This window comes from Balaenoptera acutorostrata, chromosome 4 (genome assembly GCF_949987535.1).
Source record: "Balaenoptera acutorostrata chromosome 4, mBalAcu1.1, whole genome shotgun sequence".
NCBI classification, from domain to species: Eukaryota; Metazoa; Chordata; class Mammalia; order Artiodactyla; family Balaenopteridae; genus Balaenoptera; species Balaenoptera acutorostrata.
Window position 1 is genome coordinate 80,790,793 of NC_080067.1, and position 26,185 is coordinate 80,816,977.

At 47.8% G+C, this 26,185-nt stretch overlaps 1 protein-coding gene across 1 annotated transcript in view; it reads left to right on the top strand.

Annotated features, from left to right (window-relative positions):
• Nucleotides 1–11,003: 11,003 nt before the first annotated feature.
• The window catches only part of ITGB5 (integrin subunit beta 5), a 111,988-nt gene continuing 96,806 nt past the window's right edge, over nucleotides 11,004–26,185 (top strand). Inside the window, exons 1-2 of the mRNA XM_057544988.1 lie at nucleotides 11,004–11,470; nucleotides 20,825–20,910. Coding sequence (XP_057400971.1) covers nucleotides 11,401–11,470; nucleotides 20,825–20,910 — 156 coding nt within the window. The 5' untranslated portion in view covers nucleotides 11,004–11,400. The remainder of the gene's footprint in view (nucleotides 11,471–20,824; nucleotides 20,911–26,185) is intronic.

The window sequence follows — 26,185 nt, forward strand, 5'->3', positions numbered from 1 at the left end:
CGGCTGTACACTGGAGTCACTGGAGAAGATTTAAAAATCACTGATGCCTGGGTCTCATCCCAGAGCACTTCATTGGTCTAGAGCATCCGGCTGGGTTAAGCTCCGCAAGTGATTCGCATGTGCAGGGGAGTTTGAGAATCACTACTCTCGACCAGCGGTTTGGCTCCTTGAGGTCAAGCCCCAGATCACATCATTTCCCATTCCTTCCCCAGAGATTCTAGAAACCAGGAATCTATTATGCATAAGAAGCTTCAGTGGTCTCTGAGCTTCCTTATGGAGGAGGAGGTCAATCGTCCAGGTGGCATCAGCACCAAAACAGCTTGAAACTTAAATCTTTGGGGCAATTTTACCCCTGAACTACCCACCACCCTCTTCCTTCTTCCTAGCCGCTGGGCAAATTCTGCAGCCAGTAGGTGGTGCTGTCTCCTATGGCTTGCAAAAACCCAACTTCCGGTGGGACAGTTGTTTTAAAAGCCTTGTTGGAAATCATTCACTTTTAATGCAACAATTCTAAACAATTCCCCCTTGACTTTTTCTTGGTCTCTTCATTCCTTGCTCTTGTGCCAGGGAAACATGAATGTTATCAGTTCACTCTTGTGGCACATTTGCATAATTTTTACTGGATCATTAGAATCATACATTGTTTCTTTCCAGTGGTCCTATAATAACTTAAGAATTGAAGTAATGTTAATGTCATCTTAATGATGCATACAATTTGGTACAATTACTCGGATAATCAATGTTTTATTTAATGGCTTTCCAAAATAAAAAAGAAGATAAATCAATTTGCATTGAAAAATTCTTCATTTTAGGTTTAAAAAAAAATGCCAACAGTGGGAGATTTCTGTCTTTCATCAGCTTTTACGAGGTGAGCAAGGTCTGGCTGGATTTTTTAGAGAATGAGGTTGCGAAGAGCCCTGGAGCACTGTATGGGGAACTTTTCTTCAACCTCCAGGTTGTGACACGTGTGCACTTTTATTCAAAGACAAAGCTTGGAGCAAACCATCGAAGGCTTCATTATTCCTGCAGGCTCAGTAACATTTTCTGAGCCCACAATCAGAACATGTGGTCTAATGAAAGAATTCTCTCCTGCTTCCAGATGAGAGCCAGATTGAAAAAACAACAATAGTAATAGTCAATATATTACGGAGTATTTAATATAGGCCAGGCACAACTCTTCCTTTCATTCTCACAATAATTGTGAAGTAATACTCTTATTACCCTTGTTCAATAGTTGGGGAGATAGAGGCAAGAAACTTGCCCAAAGTTTTGTGGGTAGTAATTAGCACAGCTCTCTGTCATTTAATGCCAAAATATTAACACATGCAGGATATTTCAATGGTTCGTAGAGACTATGAGACGTATATTTGAAACTGAGAGTGGCCTATATTTACTAGGCCTGGGGCCAGATACAAACAGATCTTCCTGGAGTGTATAGCTTAATGGGCCTTTATTACCAAAAATGAAAAATTCTGTCCTTATGTAATTGTTCAGATTTCAGAACATACTCTCTCCGTTAAAGTAATTCATCTAAAATCATCTGCAAAATGCCTGCTGTGCATTACTGATGGCCCCAGCTGTGGCTGTGGCTTCCCTCTCTGTTTGGGTGTGGGGCCTCCAGCTTCTCTCTAATGAAAAGTCTCTCCATTCTCTCTCGGCCCAGCTGTGGCATCCTGCCCGTATGTGGCAACAGAGGAATCTTTGAGGCTTCTTTCCTTATGCTGGAAACAATAACCTCCTGACAGGGTCCAAGGCCCCGCTGGGTTGACACTGAACACCTCCAACCCCCACCCCTGCTTAGTACCACCTTTATCAGCCAGTCCTTCTCTGCTCCTGAGCTTCTGGAGAAAAACCCTCTGTCTTATTTCTCTGGTATGTAGAAGGTCCTCAACAAAACAAGAAAGAATGAAGGCCCTATTTCAGTGAAGTAACATCCTCGAGCAAGGAATATCCTGGACTATGGAAGCAAAGAATAGAATTAGGGCAAAACAAGAGGAGAAGTCTCTGGATTATAATAGGGTCAATTGTCCAAATGTCTATTTGTAATGACACCTCTGAAGTATTTTTTTTTTTTTTTAAGCTTAGTCCATAACAGAAAGCCTCTCTTAGCCAGCCCTAACTAACCAGCTTTACCATTTTCTTGAGAGGAATTAACTTATACAATACCCTCTAAATTGTACGTAATTCTTATTCCATAATAGAATGTCTATCATTTTAAACTAATCTTTTAAAATTTTCTATTGTTATTATTCTAAGTCTCAAGCTTAAAACAAAACGCACACCTCAAAAGGGTCAACACAAATAGACATTTGGACAGTGGACTGCATTATAGTCCAGAGACGTCTATTCTTGCTCCTGGGTGCTCCTCATGAGCCCTCTGCTCTCCTCTAAGTGGTGATCCAGGCTCCTTCCTGCTACGGCTTCCTCATTTTGAACATGTTTCCCAAGGTCACACTGTACTCATCCGCATCAATCTACTGGAAAGGGAAAAAGCATGGAGGATCATGCAAGAGAGATTTTTATGGGTCAGGTCTGGTGTTAATACCTCTCATTTTTTCCCACATCACGTTGGCTTAGAACGTAGTCACATAACTACACCCAACACACCCAGGGAGACAGAGGAATATAGGAGAGCTCCATGTCCAGGAAGACCAGGAAATGGGTGCTTTGTGAACATCTATCCCGTCTCTGTTCCTCTCCCTCCCTCTACCTTACAACATTATCTCACCCTTCAAGATTCTGCATAAATATCACAATCCCATCCCTAACCTAGAGCAGTATCTAGCACAGAGTATACACTCAATAAATATTTGTTTAAAAAATGAGGCATTCCACAAATACTTTTTTAAAAATTTATTTTATTGAAGTATAGTTGATTTACAATGTTGGGTTAGTTTCTGCTGTACAGCAAAGTGATTCAGTTATACATATACATATATATTCTTTTTCATATTCTTTTCCATTATGGTTTGTTACAGGATATTGAACATATTAATAGTTCCCTATGCGATACAGTAGGACCTTGTTGTTTATCCCACAGATACTTAAGTGCCTACTCTCTTAATTCTCAATTAAGTCAGAGAGTCAGTTGTGCCCTAAGCAAGTAATTTCAAATTCAACTCATCTGATAGAGCAAGGACCAAGCCGTTTGAGAACATGGAGGAAAACGTTCTATGAACATCAGTTCTGGAAGGCTTGAGCTGGGTATGGAAAGAAGAGTCAAGTTTACTAGCTGGAAAGAGCAGGAACATGACCATCTATGGAGAAGAAACATGATGTGCAAAGGTGGGAATGTGTTTGTGAGGGTGGGTGTCGGGGCCAGGCTCTGAAGGGCCTTGTGTGTTGCATAATCATCTGATTCCTGGTGTGCTGATCTTTCAGTTATACCAACTATGTGCCCTACCTGCTTTTTCTGAAGAGAAGGCTGAACAACTATACCTAATAAGGCATTCACTCAAGTCCTGCCTTCTTGTGTGGAGACAATTGCAATGCCCTCCCTGGTCTCTTTGGAAGGAGGGAGCCCAGCTACCTCAAGTTATAGTTTGCAGGCATCCTGCTTTGGGTCTGGCTTGGCTTTGTCCTTCAGCTGCATTTGGAAAACATGATTTGGGTGCCCTAGTCTGGGGAGTCACAGATCTCCACAGCTAACTACACTTCAGCCTATTGACCTAAGGGTAAAAGGCCCTGTGTTTGCTGTTAATTGTGGTTTGGGGATGAATGTTACATGGGTAGTTATAAAGCATGGGGCTCCATGTCATGAAAGGTCCGCTGTCCCCCTGGATGGCCACCCTGTATAACATAACATGGCTCCGAAGAATAGTGGGTCAAAGCTGTCACCCTAAGAAATCAGGTGGGGACCCAATTTAGGAAGTACAAGGCAGATTCAATAAATAGTTATTGAATGCCTACTGTGTGCCAGGTATTTTCAGATGTATTTGCTAATTTGCATGTAAATATTTTCTGAAATGATCACAAATAAGCCCAATTATGAGATAACATTGCACTTTCGAAAATATTAAGATATATTTCTTTTAAGTACACTCGAATCAAGACTATGTCATAGTCATAGTGAAGATCAGAGTTCCATTCAAAATGAGGCAGCTGTGATAGAACAGAAAGAACTGTGGACCTTGGAGTCAGGAGATCTTGGCTCTATCACTTATCCCTTCTCTAAGCCCCAGCGTCCAAATGGGGAGAATGAGGTATGTTTTACAGCATTGATTTGTACTGTAAATACCTGACTGAGCTATAAATACTTGGCTGGGCTCCATTCTCTCTGAGTGTGGGGACTTTTTGAGCTGTGCTTGTCTTTGTGAGGAACCTGGAAACTCTACTCCTAGAGTTATTACAAAATATGATGGCTTCTAAGCTGGGGAGGGGCCTACACCTGAGCAATGAGGCTCTTAGCTCCTGCACCTGAGCTGACTGCTATGCTAGACTGAGAGCAGAGCTCCCATGAGATGAACTCTCAATGCTGCCAGGCTGGCCAGCTGTGGTTCCTCCCTACATTGTCTTGACTTTTAAAGCCAAGTGTGACCTCTAGAAGGCTTGTGAGTCTGAATATTGAGTTGACCCTCGGAGGAACCTCTGGTGGGTACTGCAGCCATCATGTTTTATTGTATCGTCTCTGAAATGTTGGAGCAGATAGTGGCCTATCTCCAGTGAGGCTGGGGAAGCGGAAACTACCAAAGAAGGAACTTGGGTTACATGGAATGAAGAACTTGCTCTGATTGATGATTAAATAATCGGAGTAGATTAGCCAGGGAGCTGATGGAGGCTCCTTGGGACATCCCTTAAAGAGGTGAAATGGTCATTTTCAGAGTCTACTCTCAAGACAGGCCCTCACAATCTTCCCAAATAGCAAATGTGTTCAACCAAGTCCTGTATCCTATTAAAGGGCAGTAGTTTTTCGAAGGACAATTTTTAGTTGGTAGAACAGGTTATGTAAACCAGAGCCTGCTGCCAAGTGCCAAACACATTTGAGTTCACAAGAAGTAATTATAGAGCCAGCTCTGGCATGGACCAGATCCTTTGCTTTCCAGCTGAGCAAACTGAGGTCCAGAGCGGGGCAGGTAATTGCATGGTTGCTCAGCTAGTTGATAGCACTGAGGACCAGAACTGAATTCTTCTGAGTCCAGATTTATAGTTTTCCTCTGCTAGCAATCAAATATGAAGAGCTATAGTCTACAAAAGGTGCAGTAGCCCCTGTACACAGGCCAAAGTTGGGTCCTGGGCTGGAGGCTTTTTGCAGGGCTGTTGGCCCTTGACTTCTGTAGACCTGGTCCTTCAGCAAGCTGCTCAGCCTCCACCCCCCCATCATATCCCCAAACCTGGCCCCCAGAAAGGGGTAAGGGTCAGAAGCTTGTCCTACCTTTTGAAAAGCTGTTGAATTCCTAGCTCCAGCGTTGTCTGAAGGACCACTGATAGAGCTAAGACAAGGCAGAAGAGAAAGGCAAGACGAAAGTGGGGGTTGGCACAGAGGGGATTGTAGGTGAAAAGGAGGATTAAAAAAAAGTGGTACTCAAGTGGCCGAGGCAGAATGCTGGCTCAGCCTCCAAGAGCATTCCCAAGTTCCCGCCGCTTCCTCTGCTCTTCAGATATCTCCATTCTTGCCAGCGTCTATGGTGTTCACTTCCCTCTATCCCATCACACCCCCCTCATTCTGTGGCATTTCTTCCCAGGCCACATCTGCATGGACCATACCTGTTCTGTGCTCCTTCCCCATTCCCTACTCACTCCTTGTTTCCTGGTATTTACGCTAGAAGTATCTAGATATGATTAAAAAGGGGTATGCATGTGTGAGTGTGTCTGTGTGTGTCTGTGTACTTGTCTTCATTCATTGTACTTTTTATTTAAATAACTGGAAAAGCATCTGTGCCCTTTAGGTGGTGTGAGATAACTTCTAGGAAAAGAGAAACAAATTGTAATGGCTTTGCCAGAGTGGAAAAGGGGCATTTAGAGAAAGACTCTAGCAGTCTCCTCTGGGTCTAAGCTCTACAGACAATTTTCTTTTTTTTAAAGATGACATCTTTTTTTTTTTTTTTTGATTTATTTGTTATTTTTATCTTTGGCTGTGTTGGGTCTTCGTTTCTGTGTGAGGGCTTTCTCTAGTTGCGGCAAGCGGGGGCCACTCTTCATCGCGGTGCGTGGGCCTCTCACTATCACGGCCTCTCTTGTTGCGGAGCACAGGCTCTAGAGCGCAGGCTCAGTAGTTGTGGCTCACGGGCATAGTTGCTCCGCGACATGTGGGATCTTCCCAGACCAGGGCTCGAACCCGTGTCCCCTGCATTGGCAGGCAGATTCTCAACCACTGCGCCACCAGGGAATCCCCTCTACAGACAATTTTAAAGAAAAGTTTTCTAAAAAGGAAAAAAAAAAAAAAGGAAACATATGCCAAAATTCATTGAAAAATATCACAACTTTTACTGTAATTTTATTAATGGACACTGTTTTAAAATATTTCAGTTCATGAAAGCTGGAAAACATACATTCCCTCTGGAATATATAATCTTAAAAATATTTTCAAAACTAACCTTTGAAAATTGGTTACAGAAAGATATAATAATTCACGAGCGTTTTCAGAATTGATAATTCTATGAATAGAGAGGTTGAAAGCACACGACTTATTTATCGAGGGTGTGCTAGCTGTTCCATAAATAAGGTTAAAATGTTTGTATGTGCTTCTCAGCTTCAGAGAAATGGTACATTTCTATGACACATTTGTACATTAAAAGCAACAACAACAAAGAGAAACACCTTTCCTCATTGTTGAAAATTTCCATCAAGACTTGTTTTGTATCCGTCTCTCAATATGAAATTCCAGCCGTCTCAGCTGTGGCGTGACCACGATGTCCATGCTTAACCCCAAAATAAACAAACAAAAATTGCTGAGAGATCTACTATATGCCAGTTAACATAATAGGCTATTTTCACCAAAATGGAACCCGCTGTGCTCACCATGGCCTGTCATCTGCCCATCTCCTGTGTTCATCCATTATGTGGATGGTGCCTTTAGGTCTGTCCTTGGCCGTCCTGTATGGGCTGCAAACTCTGAGGGCTGTCATGGGGAGTATTTTTTCCTAACCAACACCATGTCACATAGGGGGAGAAAAACCTATAAAGAACATTTTCCTATAAAAAAGAATATAATTTTATATTTTTAAAATAAAAAGTTAGGGAGTTCCCTGGTGGCCCAGTGGTTAGGATTCCGGGCTTTCACTGCCGTGGCCCAGGTTCAATCCCGGTCAAAGACTGAGATCCCACAAGCCGTGCGGTGTGGCCAAAAAAAAAAAAAAAAGTGAAAATTAACATTAAAGAAAATTGTATACATGTTTCATAGCCCTATCAATTGCTGCAAAAGAATTTTATAATATTCTGTCATCAGGGTCATTCATTTCTGGCACTGTGACAAACCCCAGGCATGACTATTAAAAGCAGAGTAAATTAAGCATATTACCTAAACGAAGGTGAATACTGTAGGGTTGTTGTCTTTTCCCCCTCCAACTTTTTTTCCCCTGCATATAACATTGCAACTATATATCAGTAAAATATTATTTATTTATTTATTTATTTATTTATGGCTGTGTTGGGTCTTCGTTTCTGTGCGAGGGCTTTCTCTAGTTGCGGCAAGCGGGGGCCACTCTTCATCGCGATGTGCGGGCCTCTCACTATCGCGGCCTCTTGTTGCGGAGCACAGGCTCCAGACGCGCAGGCTCAGTAGTTGTGGCTCACGGGCCCAGTTGCTCCGCGGCATGTGGGATCTTCCCAGACCAGGGCTCGAACCCGTGAACCCTGCATTGGCAGCCAGACTCTCAACCACTGCGCCACCAGGGAAACCCTATTTATTATTTTTATCTTTGGCTGTGTTGGGTCTTTGTTTCTGTGCGAGGGCTTTCTCTAGTTGCGGCAAGCGGAGGCCACTCTTCATCGCGATGTGCGGGCCTCTCACTATCGTGGCCTCTCTTGTTGCGGAGCGCAGGCTCAGTAGTTGTGGCTCATGGGCATAGTTGCTCCGCGACATGTGGGATCTTCCCAGACCAGGGCTCGAACCCGTGTCCCCCGCATTGGCAGGCAGATTCTCAACCACTGCGCCACCAGGGAAGCCCCTCAGTAAAATATTTTTGACCTGGATTATAGATTGAATTGCACAATATGACGACTCACCGTGGGAGTGAATTAGCATGCAAATCTGAATTATGAAATAGAAAAGTTTTAACTAATCCGATTTCAAGTTTTTTTAAAATTATGGTAAAATACACATAACACAAAAGTTACCATTTTAATAATTTTTAAGTGTACAGGTCAGTGGCATTAAGTATTCTCACAATGTTGTGCAAACATCACCATGATCCATTTTCAGAACTTTTCCATTATCCCAAACTGAAACTCTGTACCCATTAATTAATAACTTTGTTTGCCCCTCTGTCCAGCCCCTGGTAACCTCTTTTATCCTTTCTGACTCTATGAATTTGCTTATACAAGTAGAATCATACAATATTTGTCCTTTTGTGTCTTGCTTATTTCACTTAGCTTAATGTTTTCAAGGTTCATATGTGTTGTAACATGTGTCAGTATTTAATTCCTTTTTAAGACTGGATAATATTCCATTGTATGTACATACTGCATTTTATTTATCCATTCATCTGTTGATGGATGTTTGAGTTATTTCCACCTTTTGGTGACTGTGAATAATGCCACTGTGAACGTGGGTATATAACCATCTGTTTGAGGCCCTGCTTTCAGTTCTTTTGGGAGTTGGGAGATGGAGTTTGTGGATCATATGGTAATTCTATATTTAACTTCTTGAGGAATTCATCTTATTTTAAAACTAATAAGAAACATAAAATTCCTCTGGGTTATCTGTGTTCAAACCTTGAGACGCAAACTCAATGCAAGCAGCAGCCTCCTTTGGGCCCAGAAGCTCAGCAATGATCAGAAATGGGATGCTGTGGAGGCAGCCACAAAGGGAACTGTTCCAGCGGCTGTGAGAAGCACCGACGGAGGCCATCAGTGCACGCTGACTTTGCCAATCAGAGGAAGTCAAAGCATTTAAAAGGCACTTCCACTCTCCAGCTTAGTACAAAGAATGAAGGATGACTGGACAAGAAAAAGCCACAAACCAGAAAACAAAAGCTTGGGAGGAATTAGAAGAGCCGTCTATCATCTCCAACCTAGTTCTGAGATAATGGAATGTGGAAGAATGTTGTCATCACTTGGGATTCAGCTGTTTATGGCAGGTCTGGGCAGGTTGGAAACTGCCAGGTGGGACAGGAGGAGGGCAGATTGGGTTGCAGCACTTTCCAGGTGCAGTCCAGGTAAACAGGGGTGTGTGTTGGGTCTGAACAGTAAAGCGCCATGTTGGGCTGGGGAAGGTGATGCACAGATCAGACAACACAGGGCGTAAACTTAGAGGATGCTTGATAAATGCAAGATTTTTTTGGTACTTATCAATGCAATATTTACCCAGTTTCTGCAACTTAACTTTCCTTGCATCTAATCCATCCATCACATCCCTACCAGAAAAATCTTAAAATCACCACTTGGCACTGACACCTCGCAGTTCAAACTCTTTCACTGGCTGCCCATTATTTATAATCATTGCCTCTCAAGCTTGGATAAAAGTAGCCCCAAGGCCATTCTACTGAGGCAGAAAGACCCAAGATAAACCTGGGGCAGCCCCTGCAGCACAAATTTTACTGGAAAATGTTTGGGGACAAGCATAACTCTTACATCACAATAAACATGGGGAATATTTAGAGTACGATGATATTTTCCATGGAGTTTAAGCATAAAACACTGTCCTTCAAGTGGAAGTTGGAGCTTGGCCTCTATGCACACGATACCACAAGAATAAGTTTATTTTCTCTGGCATTAGGGCACCACCCTGGTAGAGTGTGGGGTGGGAGTGCACAGTTAAACTGCAGCTCCCTAACCTGGGCAGTTAGAACTGCTGGCCCACTCAGAGCCATCTCGCCAACTGGTTCCTGATCTGCGAAGTTCAGATCACTTTGCTCTTTACTTCTTACTGCTTCTATTTTCAGTCGAGGCATTCTGAACTTTTGGACAATGAATCCAGCTCTGTCACTTCTGGCAAGTTAACCCCTTTGTGCCTCAGTTTTCTCAGCTGGATAACAGTAGGGTTGTGGGGAGGATTTCGTGAATTAACAAGGTAAGTATTTACATTTCAGTGCCTGGCTAGCTGTGTGCTTTCTGTACTGTACGTGTTAGGCATCCTACTATTATTTCCTTCTATTGGTACGTGAAGGCTGCCTCTTCTCCTGCCTAACCATTCCAGTCTTAACCCACTCATCGTGGCCCAGCCCAAGCCCACCTGGTCCTTTGCACGTGCTGTTAGGGGAAGCTCCCCACCCCCGCTCCTTACAGTCAATTTTAGAACCAGCTCAGGTGTAAAGGATAAGGTGAAAGTCTGAGCATCTGTTCTTCAGTTTATTTGTTCGGCTTCACGGAAACCGCCAGCGTATTGAGATAAGAAAAACGCAGAATAGTGACATATTGGCCAGTCTCGAATCCGCGTAAGGGGCAAAACTTTAATGAAGGAAAAGTGCGTTTTGTGTGTGCCTCCACGCCCCACGTGCCCTCACTCCCCCACAGAGCGCGTCGCCTCGCGGTAACACTCGCCGGTGCTCCGTCCCTCCGGCGAGCGCGGCTTCGGGAGGACTAGACTGCCACGGCACGATTCCCCGCTCCCCGCCGCGGACCCGCTCTCTCTCCTTAAATCCAGCAACCCCAAGTATAATCTCGGCTCGCCCGTGCAGCGTGCCCCTCCCCCTTCCCGTAGCCCCCAGCTGCTAGGGAAGCCGGGCCAGACGCTACCCCAGGATTTCGACCCCTGCCCTGGCCGCCAGGTGCGCCGGAAGCAACTTCCACCTGGATGCCCTCGGCCTCCCGTGCCGGCGGGTCCCCGGGAGGGGCGGAGCTCGGCCCGCCCCGCCTCGCCGTAAACTGACCTTGTGGCAGCGGGGCGGGGGCCGGGACGGGGAGAGAAGGGGAGGAGTAAGGAGAGGAGGAAAGTGGAGCCCCGCGGGCTGGAGGGAGGAAGAAAAGGGAAGGGGCGGAGGCAACGGGCACAGTGTACCGGCGCGCGGGGGAGCCTCAGCCCGCGGTGCGTCCCGGAGCCGGAGTCCTCCCTGCACAGAGCCGCCCGCCGGGACCGCCCCGAGCGGCGACACCCCGGGCGTCCCGGCCGGGGAGCCGGCGCAGCGGCGGCCCCGGGACTCGGCGGCAAGCGCTGCGGGAGGGATGGTGGCGGCGGGGCGCGAGCCAGCGCAGCCGCCCCCGCCTCCCGCAAGGCCGCGGCCCCCGGCCCCCCGCCCCCGCGCCCCGGCCGCACGCCCCCGCGGAGTCCGCCGCCCGCGCCGCAGCTGAGCCGGGCGCCCCACCATGCCGCGGGCCCCCGCGCCCCTGTACGCCTGCCTCCTCGGGCTCTGCGCGCTCGTGCCCCGGCTCCCAGGTAAGCCGTGCCGCTGGCGGTGCAAAGAAACTTTGTGGCGCACGGAGCCGCCCTTGGCGTCTCGGAGGCGCAGGGCCCCGGGCCGTTGTCTGAAGGTGGGAGGCATCCTCGGGGCACTCCCAGGTGGCGAGCCGCTGGGGACGGCCCGGTGGGGGGCTTCCGTACTGCGGGCGCCACCCGGCGCACGGCCCGCGGCAGCCCCGCAGGGCTGTCGTCGGCCTCCGGTCCCCTCCCGGGCGAGGAGGAGCCTTCCTGTGTAAACAGCCCTGCCCGTCTGCTGACCCAGCCTGCGAGCGCCCGCGCCCATTGCGCGGGGAGGGCCGCCGCCAGCCCCGCGTCGGGATCGGGGCTCTGCACTCCCGGCACAAAGCGGCCCTTGTGGCCGGCCGGGGGCGGCCTGGCTGCTGGGAGGCGCCGAGTGATGCCGCCGGTACCCTGGTCCCGGGGAGACGAAGGGCAGCTGGAGGCGCGTGACCCGGAGTCTTCGCTGGAGTCAAAGCGTGGGGGCCAGGGCTACTCCCGAGGGGGCTAGTCTCCTGGAAGCGCGGGTGTTCAGGCCCTCGTAGCGAATCCTAGAGTTTCACCGTGCCTAGGCCAGCCGCCTTCCTTTAAAGATGTAACCCCCTCTTTCCTCCCCCAAGCCCTCGCATACCCGAGGGGAGACCCGCGTCCCAAACCACAGCCCCACCTGGGAACCAAGCTCCAGCTGGGAACCAAGTCCCAGCTGGAACATCCCGATCTGATTCCTTCTGCCTGGCTTTATCCCGGAGTTTACAAACACCCCGTGCAGCACACTGCCTTAATTCTGGAGGATTGATTCTGGAACGGAGGGCAGGGGGTGTGCAGTTGCACTCGCGCGATACTGCCCGGGGCCGGCGGCTGCGTGAGGAGCCCTCCGTTACCTGCTTTAAGTTTTCGGAGTTGGGAGGGGGCTGGATGTGGCAGTTGGGAGGCCGCAGCGGAGGGATGCTCTGTTGGGCGCTGGGGCTGCCAGGCAGATGAGCTACCGCCATCCCTTCCCCCCCCTAAAAGCAGGAAGCTCCAAACTTTCTCCTTTCCCGTAGGAGATAATTGTGTTGGGGTGCTCAATTCACTTTCAAGCCCGAGATTCTTGATTGCTCTCGTGAAGCAAATGTCTGGCTGCGAGGGAGGGAAGGACTGTCCCCTGCCGTGTCTCATTTACATGAAGGCAGTGGAGGTTTCTGTCTGAGAGAGAGGAGAGGTGTGGGCAAACAAAAACTTTCTTCAGGGCCTAATTCAAACTTATTACTGTAGCAGGTTTCTTTTTTCACTCCAGAGCTTGGGGTAGATCACCGGTTTCCAAACACCCATCTGGCAACCAGTGCCCATTGCTGATGTTTTCCTGGGTCCCCAGGGAAAGGCAAAGAGAAGGATGTATCCTGTGTCACACACAGGAGTATATCATTGCCAACAGCCCCCTGCTTCCCAAGGACTGTCCTTTAATTTGAAATTATGTCTTTTTTATTTTTGGTGGGAAAACTTCTTTTAATATATATTTTGTAATGATAATAGAGAGTAGGTTTTCATTTTGAGCAAAAGAAAAAATCTGGTAATCCTATATACATTTTACCTTCTCTTTTTGTTTTCTTTTTAAATCATAATGACCCTAATGATCTGTGAAATCCAAAAGTTTGGGAACTGCTGAAGGAGATGACTTCTTAGTTTCCTTACAGTTTGACATTCTGATTTTAGTAAAACCTTAAATACTTCCAGTTGCAAATAATTCTTTCAATACATTATTTTCCATTTGCATTGTGATTTCTGTTTTTCAAAGTTTGTATACATCTTTCATCTGTGTGTTTAATCCAGCAGGAAACAGACTTCTAATTTAAGGGGGCTCACTTCAAACAAGTCCCTGGCAGGCTGACAACCCCCATCCCAGGGTTATCTGCTCTCCTTATTATCCCCTTGCCGAGGGCCTCCAGACAGGACCCGAAGATATGGTCTTCCCGCATAACCAGGGAAGGGTTTCTCTGGGGTGAGGCCCTTGATCTCTACTAAGAAGGAGGGAGGAGTGTGGCATTGATCGGGCTGCGGAACTGGAGTCATGTTTGCTATCATTGTTTATTAAAAGGAAAAAAATCAAATGTTCTTCTGGTGAATGTCCTGCACGTTAGAATGCTCGAAATCCTAGGAGAGCCCTTTATCCTATTTACTGCGCTCCTGTTGGCAGCACTCCCTCCCCCCATGATTCCGTGGTCTATGCTGGGGCTGTTGGAATTTGGCCTTGGGTTTGCAGCCCTCCTCAGGTAACCAGACAAAGGTTCAGAAATGCAAACAGGGGGTTTGGTGTGTCGGCTGCTGTTTACCCTAGGTATTTACACTTCAGCGCCATCATCCTTGAATTAGGGGGACTTTCAATAAAGGGGATTGAGGCAGAAGAGGGCAGGGCCTAATTAGCTCTAATTAGTATTCCTCTCCTGCTTGTTCTCCATGCTTATTTAGCTACTGAGGCAACGGAGAATTAAAATATCTAAGTAGTTGGCAGAAGGCCCTTTGTGCCTGCCTATCCTGGTAACTACTTTTTCTCCTCCAGCCAGCTCATGGAAACATTCTGAGAAGTTTTAACATCGTGTGGGATGATTACGCAGTACTTAAATGATAGTGCCCCTTTCACGTGGTGGTGTGCAGCTGTGTTAATGGGGTGGGGTCGCTTCACAGGTATTTTCAGTTGGCCGGGGCGGAGGGCTGTGGTGTGTTCTCTTTCTTTCTAGTTGGAATGGGATTAATGGCCTTTATAAATGTAAAGGAACACTTTATTTATAGGTGCCCATTTGTTTGTGAGGCTGCTGCTTCTATTGAATGCAGGGTTTGATTCCTGGGCCACATGGTGAAAAGTTTGCTCCCAGACAGGCCTTGACACCTGCCCTGTGGCGGACGCTTGAGGCAGGGCTGTAGAGTGCCCCTCCCCACCTACAGGCTAGTTCCCTTCCCCCCGCCCCCCCCCCCCGAGTTTTTCAAAGATGGTTGCTTGTCTCTTGGAGAGTTATTCTCAACTCTTGCTCAGAGTGATCCTGTTAAAACTCAAGTTAGATCGTGTCGCTCTGCTTCAAACCCTCTAGTGGCTTCCAGAAGTCCTGCCAGTGTCCTGCCAGGCTCTCCATGAACGCCCCCTGCCCCCCTTGCCTCTCACCACTTCCCCTCATGCACTTCAGTCCAGCACCGAGGGCCTCGTTGTCTTTGAGCTCAGCTGCAGGCCTTCCCTCTGCCTGGAATGCTCTCCCTGCAGATCTCTGCACGGTGGGCTGCCTCCCCCCCTCCCTCCCCCCTCACCAGCCTTTTCTCAGTGTCTCCAGCTCAGCCAGAGCTGCAGCCTCCTGCCCCACATTCTTCCTGTCTCCTTGCCTTCTTTGAGTTTTCTACCTGGCACTTATCACCATCTAATGTACTTCCGTATCTGGCTTATTGTCCATCTTCTCTTCTGAGCATTCTGCCCCTCACCAGGACGTAAGCTCCGTGAGGGCAGGGAGTTTTGTCCGTTCTCTTTGACACTGTATTCTCTGTGCCTAGAACAGTGCCTGACTCATACTTGTTGAATGAATGGATGAACACGAGTCTTGGTAGTGTGTGTGTGTGCTGGAGGCGGAGTGTCCCATCCTCACCTCCTTGCCTCCTTCTACAACAGCTTTGAGGTCAGGGACTATGCATGTAACTTATTAGGAGGAAACATTCATCGTGCGAGGGAGAGAACTCATTTGAGTGGGTCAAGATTTTTTGAGCTGGAATCTGTGATAGAGGCCATTTAGTCCACCCCCGGAATTGTTTGCAGGAAGATGCTGAGGCCAGGAAAGGTTAAATGACTTGTAGCCAATAAGTGACACAACAAGTACTTGGATCTTTCGTGCCAGGATATCCTTTCCTCAACCCATGACTCCAGCCCAAATGTCCCGTCCTCTGTGAAGCCTTGTCTGCATCCCTCGGGTGGAGCAGAGTTGGCCTCTCCTTCCCTTGCTCTCATAGCATATTCTGTCTGTTAGAGAGACTGGGGGCTGCCTCATGTGCTACGTGGTGAATTGCCGGGTCTCACTTACCTTTAGGTCCCTGATACAGACACAATGATTGGTACTCAGTTGAGTCCTCCCTGCCCGGCCACTCCTACCATGGTTTCAATGACCATAAAAACAAAAACCTCAACTTTCTAAACATGTAAAACAATTTTAGTTACAGAAAAATTGAGAAGGTAGTATAGAGAGTTCCCATATGCCCCACTTCCAGTTTTGCCTGTTATTTACATCTTGCATTCATATGGCATATTTGTTACAATTAATGAACCACATCAATATGTTATTATAAACTAAAATCCAGGGCTCCTTAGTTGCGGCATGTGGGATCTAGCTCCCTGACCAGGGATCGAATCCACATCCCCTGCATTGGAAGGCAGATTCTTAACCACTGTGCCACCAGAAAAGTCCCCAGTTGTCTTTTTAAAAATAAATTTTTGAATAGGTAATATATTCACATACTTTTTTAAAGCATAACAAGTGTAGGGTGAGAGATCTCTCTTCCATTCTTGTTGCCTGTTAGTCTGGGACATTGCCTCGACCCCCTTGCCTGCTCAGACCATCCCTGTCAGTTTCTTATGGATTCATAGTGTTTTCTGTACATTTATTACAAATCTCCCCCCCCCAGTTTTATTGAAACGCAGCACTAAACACCCTGTTCTGTACCTTGCCTTTTATGTTAACTTAGCGATAAGTAAATCAGAGTGAGCTTCGTATCAGTATGCAGGGAATAGGGAGCATGCACATTCTTTTTTAAAGCCATGTAGTATTCTAGTGTTTGAATTGGTGTTTTAAAAAAACAAGTCATATCTGTAAAGCCGACGTTGTCGCGTGTTTTGCAGATGTCTGCTGTTCAGAAAGGCAGTAAAGATATAAACAATACAGATCCTTCCTAGGGCGTATTTACACTTCATGGTAACATCTTTAGACTGATGACTCTTTAATTGCTAGAATCAGCACTGGAAAGACTTTGTCACACGTGGGGATTGTGGTTCAGGGCGTGGGGAGAGGCACTCCAGTGCCTTACCACTCCCCCCCCCCACCCCCCGCCCCCGAACAGGAATGATGAAATGTTTTTATTTTCTGTTGTCTTGGAAAACAATGAGTAAAATGTAATTCGGGATTGTGTTTCTCTCACCTGGCTGGAGGAGGGTACAGGCAGGAATGGTTGGATTAGGAGAAACATTTCATGCATCTTGAAGGAAGGATCGGCCGGACATGGCGGCTGCCTGGATATGATTGATGACAGGCAAGGATGAGTCAATGAGTTTTGGAAGGAGAGCATGTTTTTAGATGATGGTTTGCAGTAAACCCCCCGGCTTCAGAGACATTAAGGGCTGCAGGCAGTTGACGTTGAGCTGGAATGGTCACTGTGCAAACAGTAACCAAGAAAAGTTGTGGCCACTGTCTGGGCCGCTAGCACCTATTACCATGACCTAGACACAACACTCTGACATTTGTGAACTGCAGCTGTTTAACGTTTTTTTCATTGCTTCCTTCCTTTCAAAATGCTATTGGTGCCAAGTGACTCATCCAGCCAAATCCAAGCTTACTGAAATATTAATAGGTGGAAAGAGGAGAGATGCCAGAGGGAGTAAGGCTGGCACTGTGGCTCATATCAGCACACAGTCTATGCTTCTGGTTCCCTGAGTTCCTGGCTGCTACCTGGTCCCTGGCAGACTGTGAGCTCCTGCGGAGCAAGGCCTGGGTCATTCATCTCTGTATCTCTAGCATCCCCTAGTCCAGTGCTTGGCGTTTGGGACATGCTTAGAACAGGGTTTCCTGAATTTTAATGTGTCCCAACAGCAGCCTAATTTTATTTTTATATTTAAAATAAGTTTTTAATTTTTATACAGTTTTTAAAGGTTACTTTCCATTTACAGTTATTACAAATTATAGCAGTGTGATTTTGGAGGAATCATTTTGAGTGCAGGGAAACTACTTTACTATTGCATGTGAATATGTAAGAGTAACAGAAACAATTAAGGATGACAAATATTTTACAGTTGTTCAGTATGTTTTCATACCAGATGCCTGTCACATCCTTGGAGCATCTTCAGGATTATGTCCAAGGTCTTTCAGGCTGACAAAGCAGAAGACCAGAGCCCAGTCTGATATGGGTCAGAACGGAGGAGCCCTTAATGCTGTGAACCCGAGACCCCCGACCCAAGGTCCCAGAGCTCAGTGATGAGCCCCTGGTATTTAGAAAGTGGTGTTTGTGAATTTATGTTGATTAGGGCAGAAACATAAATGAGACATCCAATCTCAAATTCCTTTCTGACTGAGGGCCTGTTGGACTTCTCTTCTCCGGAGGACCCTGGAGCTCACTGGTCACATGGCCTGCGTCTGGGATAGTGCAGGGATCCCCAGGCAGGTACCCTATGTGAGCACTTGCCGGCCAGTGCCCCTTCTGACCTCTTACTTGTAGACTGGGCTCCTTCTTTCAAGTCACTCTTGTTTTCTCATGTTTTCAACTGTAAAATGAGGTGACTTGACGAGCTCATGCTAAAGCATTTCTAGCTCCAAGGTTCTGCAATTCCATTATTTTTATAGAAATGATTTTATACATCAAAGCAAATGACATGCCCCAAGGGCCTGAGTGTGTACTTGATAAGGTTGAGGAGAGCAGGAGAAAAGTCACTTTCATTCTAGTTTTGATTTTTTTCACCCCCTCAGGTAGTGGTTTCTGACAGGTAAGGAGATTTTTTTTTTTTTTTCAGTTATCCACATCTATTTATTTAATGTCAATACTTCCAGCTAAGTATTCTGGGGAATATTTTTTTTTTTAAATTGAAGTATAGTTGATTTACAATGTTGTGTTTATTTCTGCTGTACAGCAAAGTGATTCAGGTAAGGAGATTTGACCAAAACATGGAACTGGCATTTTGAAACTTTTCCTGCCATCATTCTCTTTTTTAAAAGGCTTTTTTATTTTATTATGTTTTAATTCTATTTATTTATTTATTATCCCTCCCCTCCCCCCTTATCCCTCGGTAACTATAAGTTTATTTTCTACATCTGTAACTCTATTTCTGTTTTGTAGATAAGTTCATTTGTAGCCTTTTTTTAGATTCCATATATAAGCGATATCATATGATATTTGTCTTTCTCTGTCTGACTTACTTTACTCAGTATGACAATCTCTAGGACCATCCATGTTGCTGCAAATGGCATTATTTAAAAGGTGTTTAAAAAAGTTCCTATCTGGGGCTTCCCTGGTGGTGCAGTGGTTGAGAGTCTGCCTGGCAGTGCAGGGGACACGGGTTTGAGCCTTGGTCTGGGAAGATCCCACATGCCGCAGAGCGGCTGGGCCCGTGAGCCACAGTTACTGAGCCTGCGCGTCTGGAGCCTGTGGTCCGCAACAAGTGAGGCTGCGACAGTGAGAGGCCCGCGCATCGCGATGAAGAGTGGCCCCCGCTCGCCGCAACTAGAGAAAGCCCTCACACAGAAACGAGGACTCAACACAGCCATAAATAAATAAATAAAATAAATTAAAAAAAAAAAAAAAGCTTGCCTTCAATTAAAAAAAATATTTCCTATCTGAAAGTCCAAGTGAGTGGATTCATTTTAAAATGAGAAAGGAGGTTGTCAAGGCAGGCAGGAGGCAGGCAAGCCCAACTTCCCCATGGGCTGGATTCTAAGACCTCCTTGGTGAGTGTTTGGGACCTGGAAAGAACTCTTCCTTCTGAAATGAGGTGTGCACGGTGGTTGGTCCCAGCTTGTTTCTCCTGGAAAGTGTGTTCTGAGTCCAGCACTGCACCCAGGAGGTCCTGCTGTAGGCCTGGCAGTGAGATTGTGGTCCCCCAGCTCCAGGGGTATGAGGCAGGGGTCCCAACAGGGCGATGGCTGGTGGGGAGGGTTCAGGTTGGGGTCTGGCTGGGGAAAACCATCATTCTCACCCTCTGTGGGCTCCCAAAGCTGCCCTGCCTTTCTTCCTAGCACCTCGGGTTCCATCCCAGCTGCCATTCTTATCCCAAATGGTATTTGTTCCCTCTAGTGTGGGGTGACACAGTGCAGCTTCCTGCGTCACCCAGTTTCTGTGGCTTTTCACTGCTAGTGACAAAGAAGAAGCAGAGAGTTAAAATTAGCAAATTAGGGAAATGTTACAGTTTTAAGATGTCTTACAACCAATATTATGTTGTTTTGTGGAGCTAGGGAATAGTCTCCACCTCCCGGTGTTTTCTCCTCTACTCTCTCTTGTTAATCTCGTTGACTCTTTTTTTCCCCTTTATGGTCTAAGCCCTTCTTCCTAGGGCTGGTGGCCCTGGGTTTTTCTTTCTTCTGTTTATCTGCTGTGCCCCTAGGCAATAACCAGAAGAGACCAGTGGGTCTGTTAGTGCTGTGAGGACCAAATAAAGTTATTTCTATTCAGAGAAAAACCAACCAGTTCTGCTCTTGGTCAAAAGAAATCTGTCCGGGATGTTTCAGAAAGGAAGAAAAAGAACTGGATGCTAAGTTTCACAAAGAATGTCTTTGCTGTTGGGGTGGGAGCTGGAGGGGGGATAGAGTGAGGTAGGGAGGTGGGGGAGGAGAGGGGACAAGGGCTTTAACCTCAGTACCACAGTTGAGCCGGCCTCGGGAGGCCCCTCCCCAGATGAATGGCACAGGGACAGGGGGTGGAGGAGGTACTGGCCTGGGCTTGAAATAAGTGACGTTTATAGCAATAAAGAAATTTCCTTCTAATCTTAGTTTCTGATTTTATTTAAAAATCAGGGATGGATTTTGAATTTGATCAAATGCCTTTTTATTACCTCCTGAGGTGATATGCTTTTTTCTTACTTGACCTACTAGTAGATATATTGAATTAATGGATTTCCCATATCCTAAGCTGACATTGTATTCCTGGGATGTATTCTTCTTTAAGGGCTGTGCTGGCTTCTTTTGGTACACTGTGGATTTGGTGTGACACTACCTGATTTAGGATTTTCTTATGCCTGAAGAAGATCGATCAGTTTTTTTTTTTTTCTTTCCTTTTTGTACTATTTTTGTCATTTTGGCTGGACTAAGTGTAAAGGGGCCTGTTCCCCCTCAATGAAGCAGGACCTGCTGTGTTACGGGAGAAGGCGGTGGGAATCTAAGTGGGTGCAGCAGAAGGAATGGGAGTTGCTAACACAAGTGTGCACGTGGTGGGTGCTTCAAAAACTGTCAGTGTTTAGCTTTGGCCAGTGAGCCTTCACCTGCAGTTAGCACAGGGGCCTTGCGCTCCTCAGCCTCGCGGAGGTCCCCTGTTAAAAAATAAAGGAAGTGACTCCTCCTCCCGCCCCATTCAAAAGCCTCATTAATAGAGATTACGGCCAGAAACTAATTGGTGCATCTTTATCTCTCTTTGAAGGTCTCAACATATGCACTAGTGGAAGTGCCACCTCGTGTGAAGAATGTCTGCTCATCCACCCAAAATGTGCCTGGTGCTCCAAAGAGGTATGTGGGTGGGGGAGGGGAGGAGTGCTGTGAGGGGGTGGGGGAGGGGTGGGGGAGGGGTGGGGAGGGTGTGGGCTGCACCACAGCACACAAGTTGACTGTGCAGAAAGTGTGCAGATTCTGCGAGTTGCCTCTTCCTCTTTCTCCAAGGCGATGACAAAAGAAAAGCTACATTTTTATAAGTTGGGTCTCTAGGTAGTGTTGAATGTTTTAATCCTGTTTTAGGGAAGCAAGGTCTTCCTTCCCTTTTGTGGGGGAACCAGTTATGACTCTTGTATAGTTTTCTGCTATTTGGTAAAAGACCTGAGCTTGTGAAGTGAGTCTGTTGCATAACCATTTAAAACATGCCTGGGTGGGTGGCCTGTTGGTGGACGCCAGCCATTGTGGAGTGGCTTATCTGAGGATGAATAATATGAACTGGCATCTGTGAAATGATTTTATTTGAAAACAATGGCTGCTGTTTCTTCAAGCCCTATAGGAAGGGATGTAAGTTTGGGGTGGTGATACGCATATTGCTATCGTAAAGCAATACAAATATCGGTGCTTGGTGGGCTAATCAGGAAATACTCAATTTCTAACCCTCCTGTCTTGGGGGAAATTTCTGGGTCACTTCTCTAAACTGTTGTTAGAACCATGGAGCACAAACCCTCTTTGCACTAGTGCACCACTAAAGTTATTTTTAAAAGAACCCAAGATTCGCCATTTGGGCTGGCTCAGCCTCTGCAATTCAGTGTGCGTGCCTGTCAGGAGGACCAAGGATGGCTCCTGGGAGTCCGGACCTCTTCGCCATGATGCACCTCCAGAAGTCTAGGGATTCCTTTAGCCTATGATGGCTAAAAACAATCGTGTGGGGACCCCCTACTAGATGCCACACACTTCCTATATCATATCTCTAATTCGCACGACAGCTCTGTCAGGTGGGTGGCAATACACCCGTTTTACTGATGAAAATCTCCGTCTCAGAGAGGTGAAGTGACTGTTTCAAGGCCACACCATGTTCCAAAGCTAGGGTTTGAGTCTGGCTTCTTGGACTTCTGAGCCCAGGCTCTCTCTTCTAGGCTACACTGCCTCTTCCATGTGACTATTGTAGAATTTTTTCTAGTAGAGAGTAAGATTACTAAACAAGCTACTTTGAGAGAGGACCCTTCCCAACATATGAACCCCTCGTATTTGTGCTTAATTGTACTGTCTTTGTTTTCAACTTTCTTTAAAACCTTTCACTGGTTCCTTATGACCTGCATGACAAATCCAAGTTCTGTGGCCCCTGCCTGCCTCCCCACCTTCATCCCTTGCTTGCCCCCAACACTTTAGCCCCAGGGAATGACTCGAAGGTACCCAGAGAGCCCTGACTGATGAACAAACACCCTCATGGTTTTCCCTGTGCTGCTGCTTCTCCTGCAGGGCCTTCCTGGCTTTTCCCTCCTTTCCCTGACCAACACCTTGTCTTCAGTTTTCAAAAGTTAGTTCAAGGGCTTCCCTGGTGGCACAGTGGTTAAGAATCTGCCTGCCAATGCAGGGGACATGGGTTCAAGCCCTGGTCCAGGAAGATCCCACATGCCACGGAGCAACCAAGCCCGTGCACCACAACTACTGAGCCTGCGCTCTAGAGCCCGTGAGCCACAACTACTGAACCCGCGTGCCACAACTACTGAAGCCCACGCACCTAGAGCCCGTGCTCCACAACAAGAGAAGCCACCGCACTGAGAAGCCTGTGCACCTCAACGAAGAGTAGCCCCCGCTCACTGCAACTAGAGAATGCCTGTGTGCAGCAATGAAGACCCAACACAGCCAAAAATAAAAAAAGAAGAAAAAGTTAGTTCAAGACTCATCTACTCCATGAAAACGTTCATGGTTTTCCGCCAGACACATCTGTCTGTCCACCCAACCATCTATCCATCCATCTGTCCAACCATCCATCTGTTCATCCATCCATCCATCCATCTGAAATTAGAATGTAAGCTCCCTCCACCAGAATGTTACGGCAGGGGTTTTATCTGTTTTCTTCGCTGCTGGATTCCCCACACCCTGACTGGTGCCTGGCACATAGTAGTTGCTCAGTAAGAGATTGATGGAAGGATTTCACTGAGTGGCTGTTTATTACGTGTCTGCACATACAGGCCATGACCACCTCTTTGTCTCCCCTGTAGTCTGTCCTCCTTCCGTCGCACTTATAACCTCTTACTCTGTGCATTTGTTTTCATGCCTGCTTCCAATGAAATCATTACCTCCTCGAGAATCTTTGTCTTATTCATCTTCAGATCTGGCCAAGAATCTGGCAGGAATTCATATTTGATAAAAGAGCCCTGCTAAAAAGACATGGAGTTAGAAAACGAAAGTTTAAATCTCAGTTTTACCATGATTTATTGTCACTTTCTTGGTATGTAAAATGAAGATGACAGTTCTCACCCTCCAGCATTTTGGGAGTACAAAATGAGATCAGTTCACGAGAGGGCTTGTGGATGGGACTGCTAAGCAACCAAGCCTCCTGAACCTTGTCATCTACGGATGTTTTCTAGTGGAATGTGGGCAGTGGGTCAGGAAGCTGGGCTGGATTGTCTACTTTAGGTCTCTTCCGTTCCTGTGCTAGTACTTCCCAAGTCTGACGTCCCGATACTGGTAGTGACTGATGTTATCTCGCGGAGCATATCATTGTCCTGGCCCACACCTCGGTTCCCTCTGTGCTTACAGCCTCAGTCTTGGCTGAAGAACCTCCTGTGATGTCTGCACGGGAACGCGGCTTCCCGTCCTCTTCGGAGGTGAACTTTCCCCATGGCCTGAGCGTGTTCCAGAGAGCTGGGTTTGGGGCATTCAGGAATAGTTTTGATCAACCCCTGCCCCTTAGCAAGACAGGATAAGTGTGGCCGAGTGCCTTAACAGTGAATCCTGGGACATCAGCACAGAAGTGAGGTTTCTGCCAAGAGCACATGATGTGCGTGCGCTGGAGGGCCGGTGCTGAGTGGAGGGCCAGGGAGGGCCAGGTCCCTAACTAGTGTGTTCCCGTGGATGCCGACCCGCCGCCAGCCGCCCTGTGGCTGCGTACCACCACAGATTAACCCCCAGACACATTCCGTCAGGAGCCCGCTGCTCCAGGTCCCACAATGGCTTCCTTATTTATTTGGGGTGGGGGTGGGGACGTCTTACTCTGCATTTGACACTGCTTGTAGCCTAATTCCATCTCCTCCCCAGTCCCCCCTCCTGTCACTGTATTCTCCCACAGGTGTGGCGTTTGAGTCAGCCAGTGCCCTCACCGCCCCCCGTCTCCACACTTCATGCTGGTTCAGTCTGCCTGGGTCTGCTGCATGGCCCTGTTAACCTGCCTCTCCTGTCTTCATTTTCTAACTGTGGCTTCATTTTCCCTGGTGGCTTTAGACAAGGGGTCCCCAAGCTGTGGGCCACGGACCGGTACTGGTCTGTGGCCTATTAGGAACCGGGCCGTGCCGCACGAGGTGAGCGGCAGGCCAGCAAGCGGAGCTTCTGCTGCTCCCATCGCTCGCATTACCACCTGAGCCATCCCCCCCGCCCCCGTCCATGGAAAAATTGTCTTCCACGAAACTGGTCCCTGGTGCCAAAAAGGCTGGGGACCGCTGCTTTATTTTTTATTTATTTATTTTTAATGTGTTTGGGGATTTAAAAAAAAATTTTATTTATTTTTGGCTGCGTTGGGTCTTCGTTGCTGCATGCAGGCTTTCTCTAGTTGCGGCGAGCGGGGGCTACTCTTCGTTGTGTTGTGCGGGCTTCTCACTGCGGTGGTTTCTCTCGTTGCGGAGCACGGGCTCTAGGTGTGTGGGCTTCAGTAGTTGCAGCACGCGGGCTCAGTAGTTGCGGAACACGGGCCCTAGAGCGCACGGGCTTCAGTAGTTGCGGCGCATGGGCTCAGTAGTGGCGTACGGGCTTAGTTGCTCCGCGGCATGTGGTATCTTCCTGGACCAGGGCTTGAACCGTGTCTCCTGCATTGGCAGGCGGATTCTTAACCACTGTGCCACCAGGGAAGTCCTGGCACCTTTGCTTTAGACCTTACCCTCTGGCTTCAAGACCAGAGTTGTCAGACTCTCCCTTACCCTAGACGAGGATGTGGAGGGGCTGCTGCTGGTCTTTACCACACAGCTCAGCCCCCGTCTCCTGTCCTTCGTCACAGCTCTGGGCTGTTCTCGGCCAGCTTGAACACTCCCTGTGCTGTTTGTACTGCACAGTGTAAAACATACAGCAAACTCCGGCAGCTTATTATCTATTTTGTCCTTCATTTTTTAAAAGTAGACATTTACCTCTGCTCTAAGAGAGTAAGTTTCACAACCCAGCTAGCTGTGAAGAGACGTGTGCGGGGAAGAATGTGTGTGAATGCTTTTATGGCAAGGCCTCGGGACAGCCCATGTTGTTTCCACTCACATTTTCTCACCTAAAACCAGTTCCATCCCTCAGCCTAAGTGCAGTAGGAGCTGGGAGACTTAATCTAGCTGTGTGCTGGGGAGGAAGGGGGCAGGGGCTTTGTGGACCAGCAGCCTGTGCCGGGGGCAGGGAGGCCAGCGTGCTGGACAGAGGACAAGGTTTGGGCAGCAGTGGGCGGGGCCGAAGGACTGGCGTGTGGTCCCCCTGGCCCCGCACAGAAAGCAGGGTTGTGGGAGCCCCGGTGGAGGCAGAGGCAGGGCGATGGCACTCAGGGTTGGGGGTGAGGGAGGCTCTTGGGGTGTGAAAGTGAGCCAGCCTGAGGCCATGTTGCCGTGAGCGGTCCAGGCTGCTGTGAAACCAGAGGGAGAAGGACCAGGCAGACGTGGCCACCGTGTGCAATCCCACGGGACGAGAACAGGGAGGCCTGGGGCGCTTAGATGGTGGATGTAGGGGCAGACGTGGGAGGAGATGGGGAACCTGGGCCACGGGGAAGGGTCTTTGCCGTGGAGGTGGACGTGGAGAGGAGGCATGAAGGGGTCACTAGGACTGGAGGCGGGAATGTGGGGAAGGAGACAGAATAGAGGCCGGGAAGCAAGACCGGCCTCCTGGGCCTTCTGGGAGATTACCGCGGTGGGGAGAGGAGAGGGAGGGACCGTGACCTGTAGTCTCCTTTGAGCTGGGAAGGAATGAAAAACATAAGCGTCCGCCCGAGCTCACAATAAAATACAGATCTATGAGAGAACATCTCTTTGCGGTCCTGAAAGGAAGCATCTTGGCCTATTGCAGGTGCTTCATGAACATTGGTCCAGTGCATTAAGTGAGCCGAGCGGAAGCTGACAGGGATTTCCCCATCCCCCAGGCAGGCAGGCCACGTGGGGGTGTGTTGATGGTG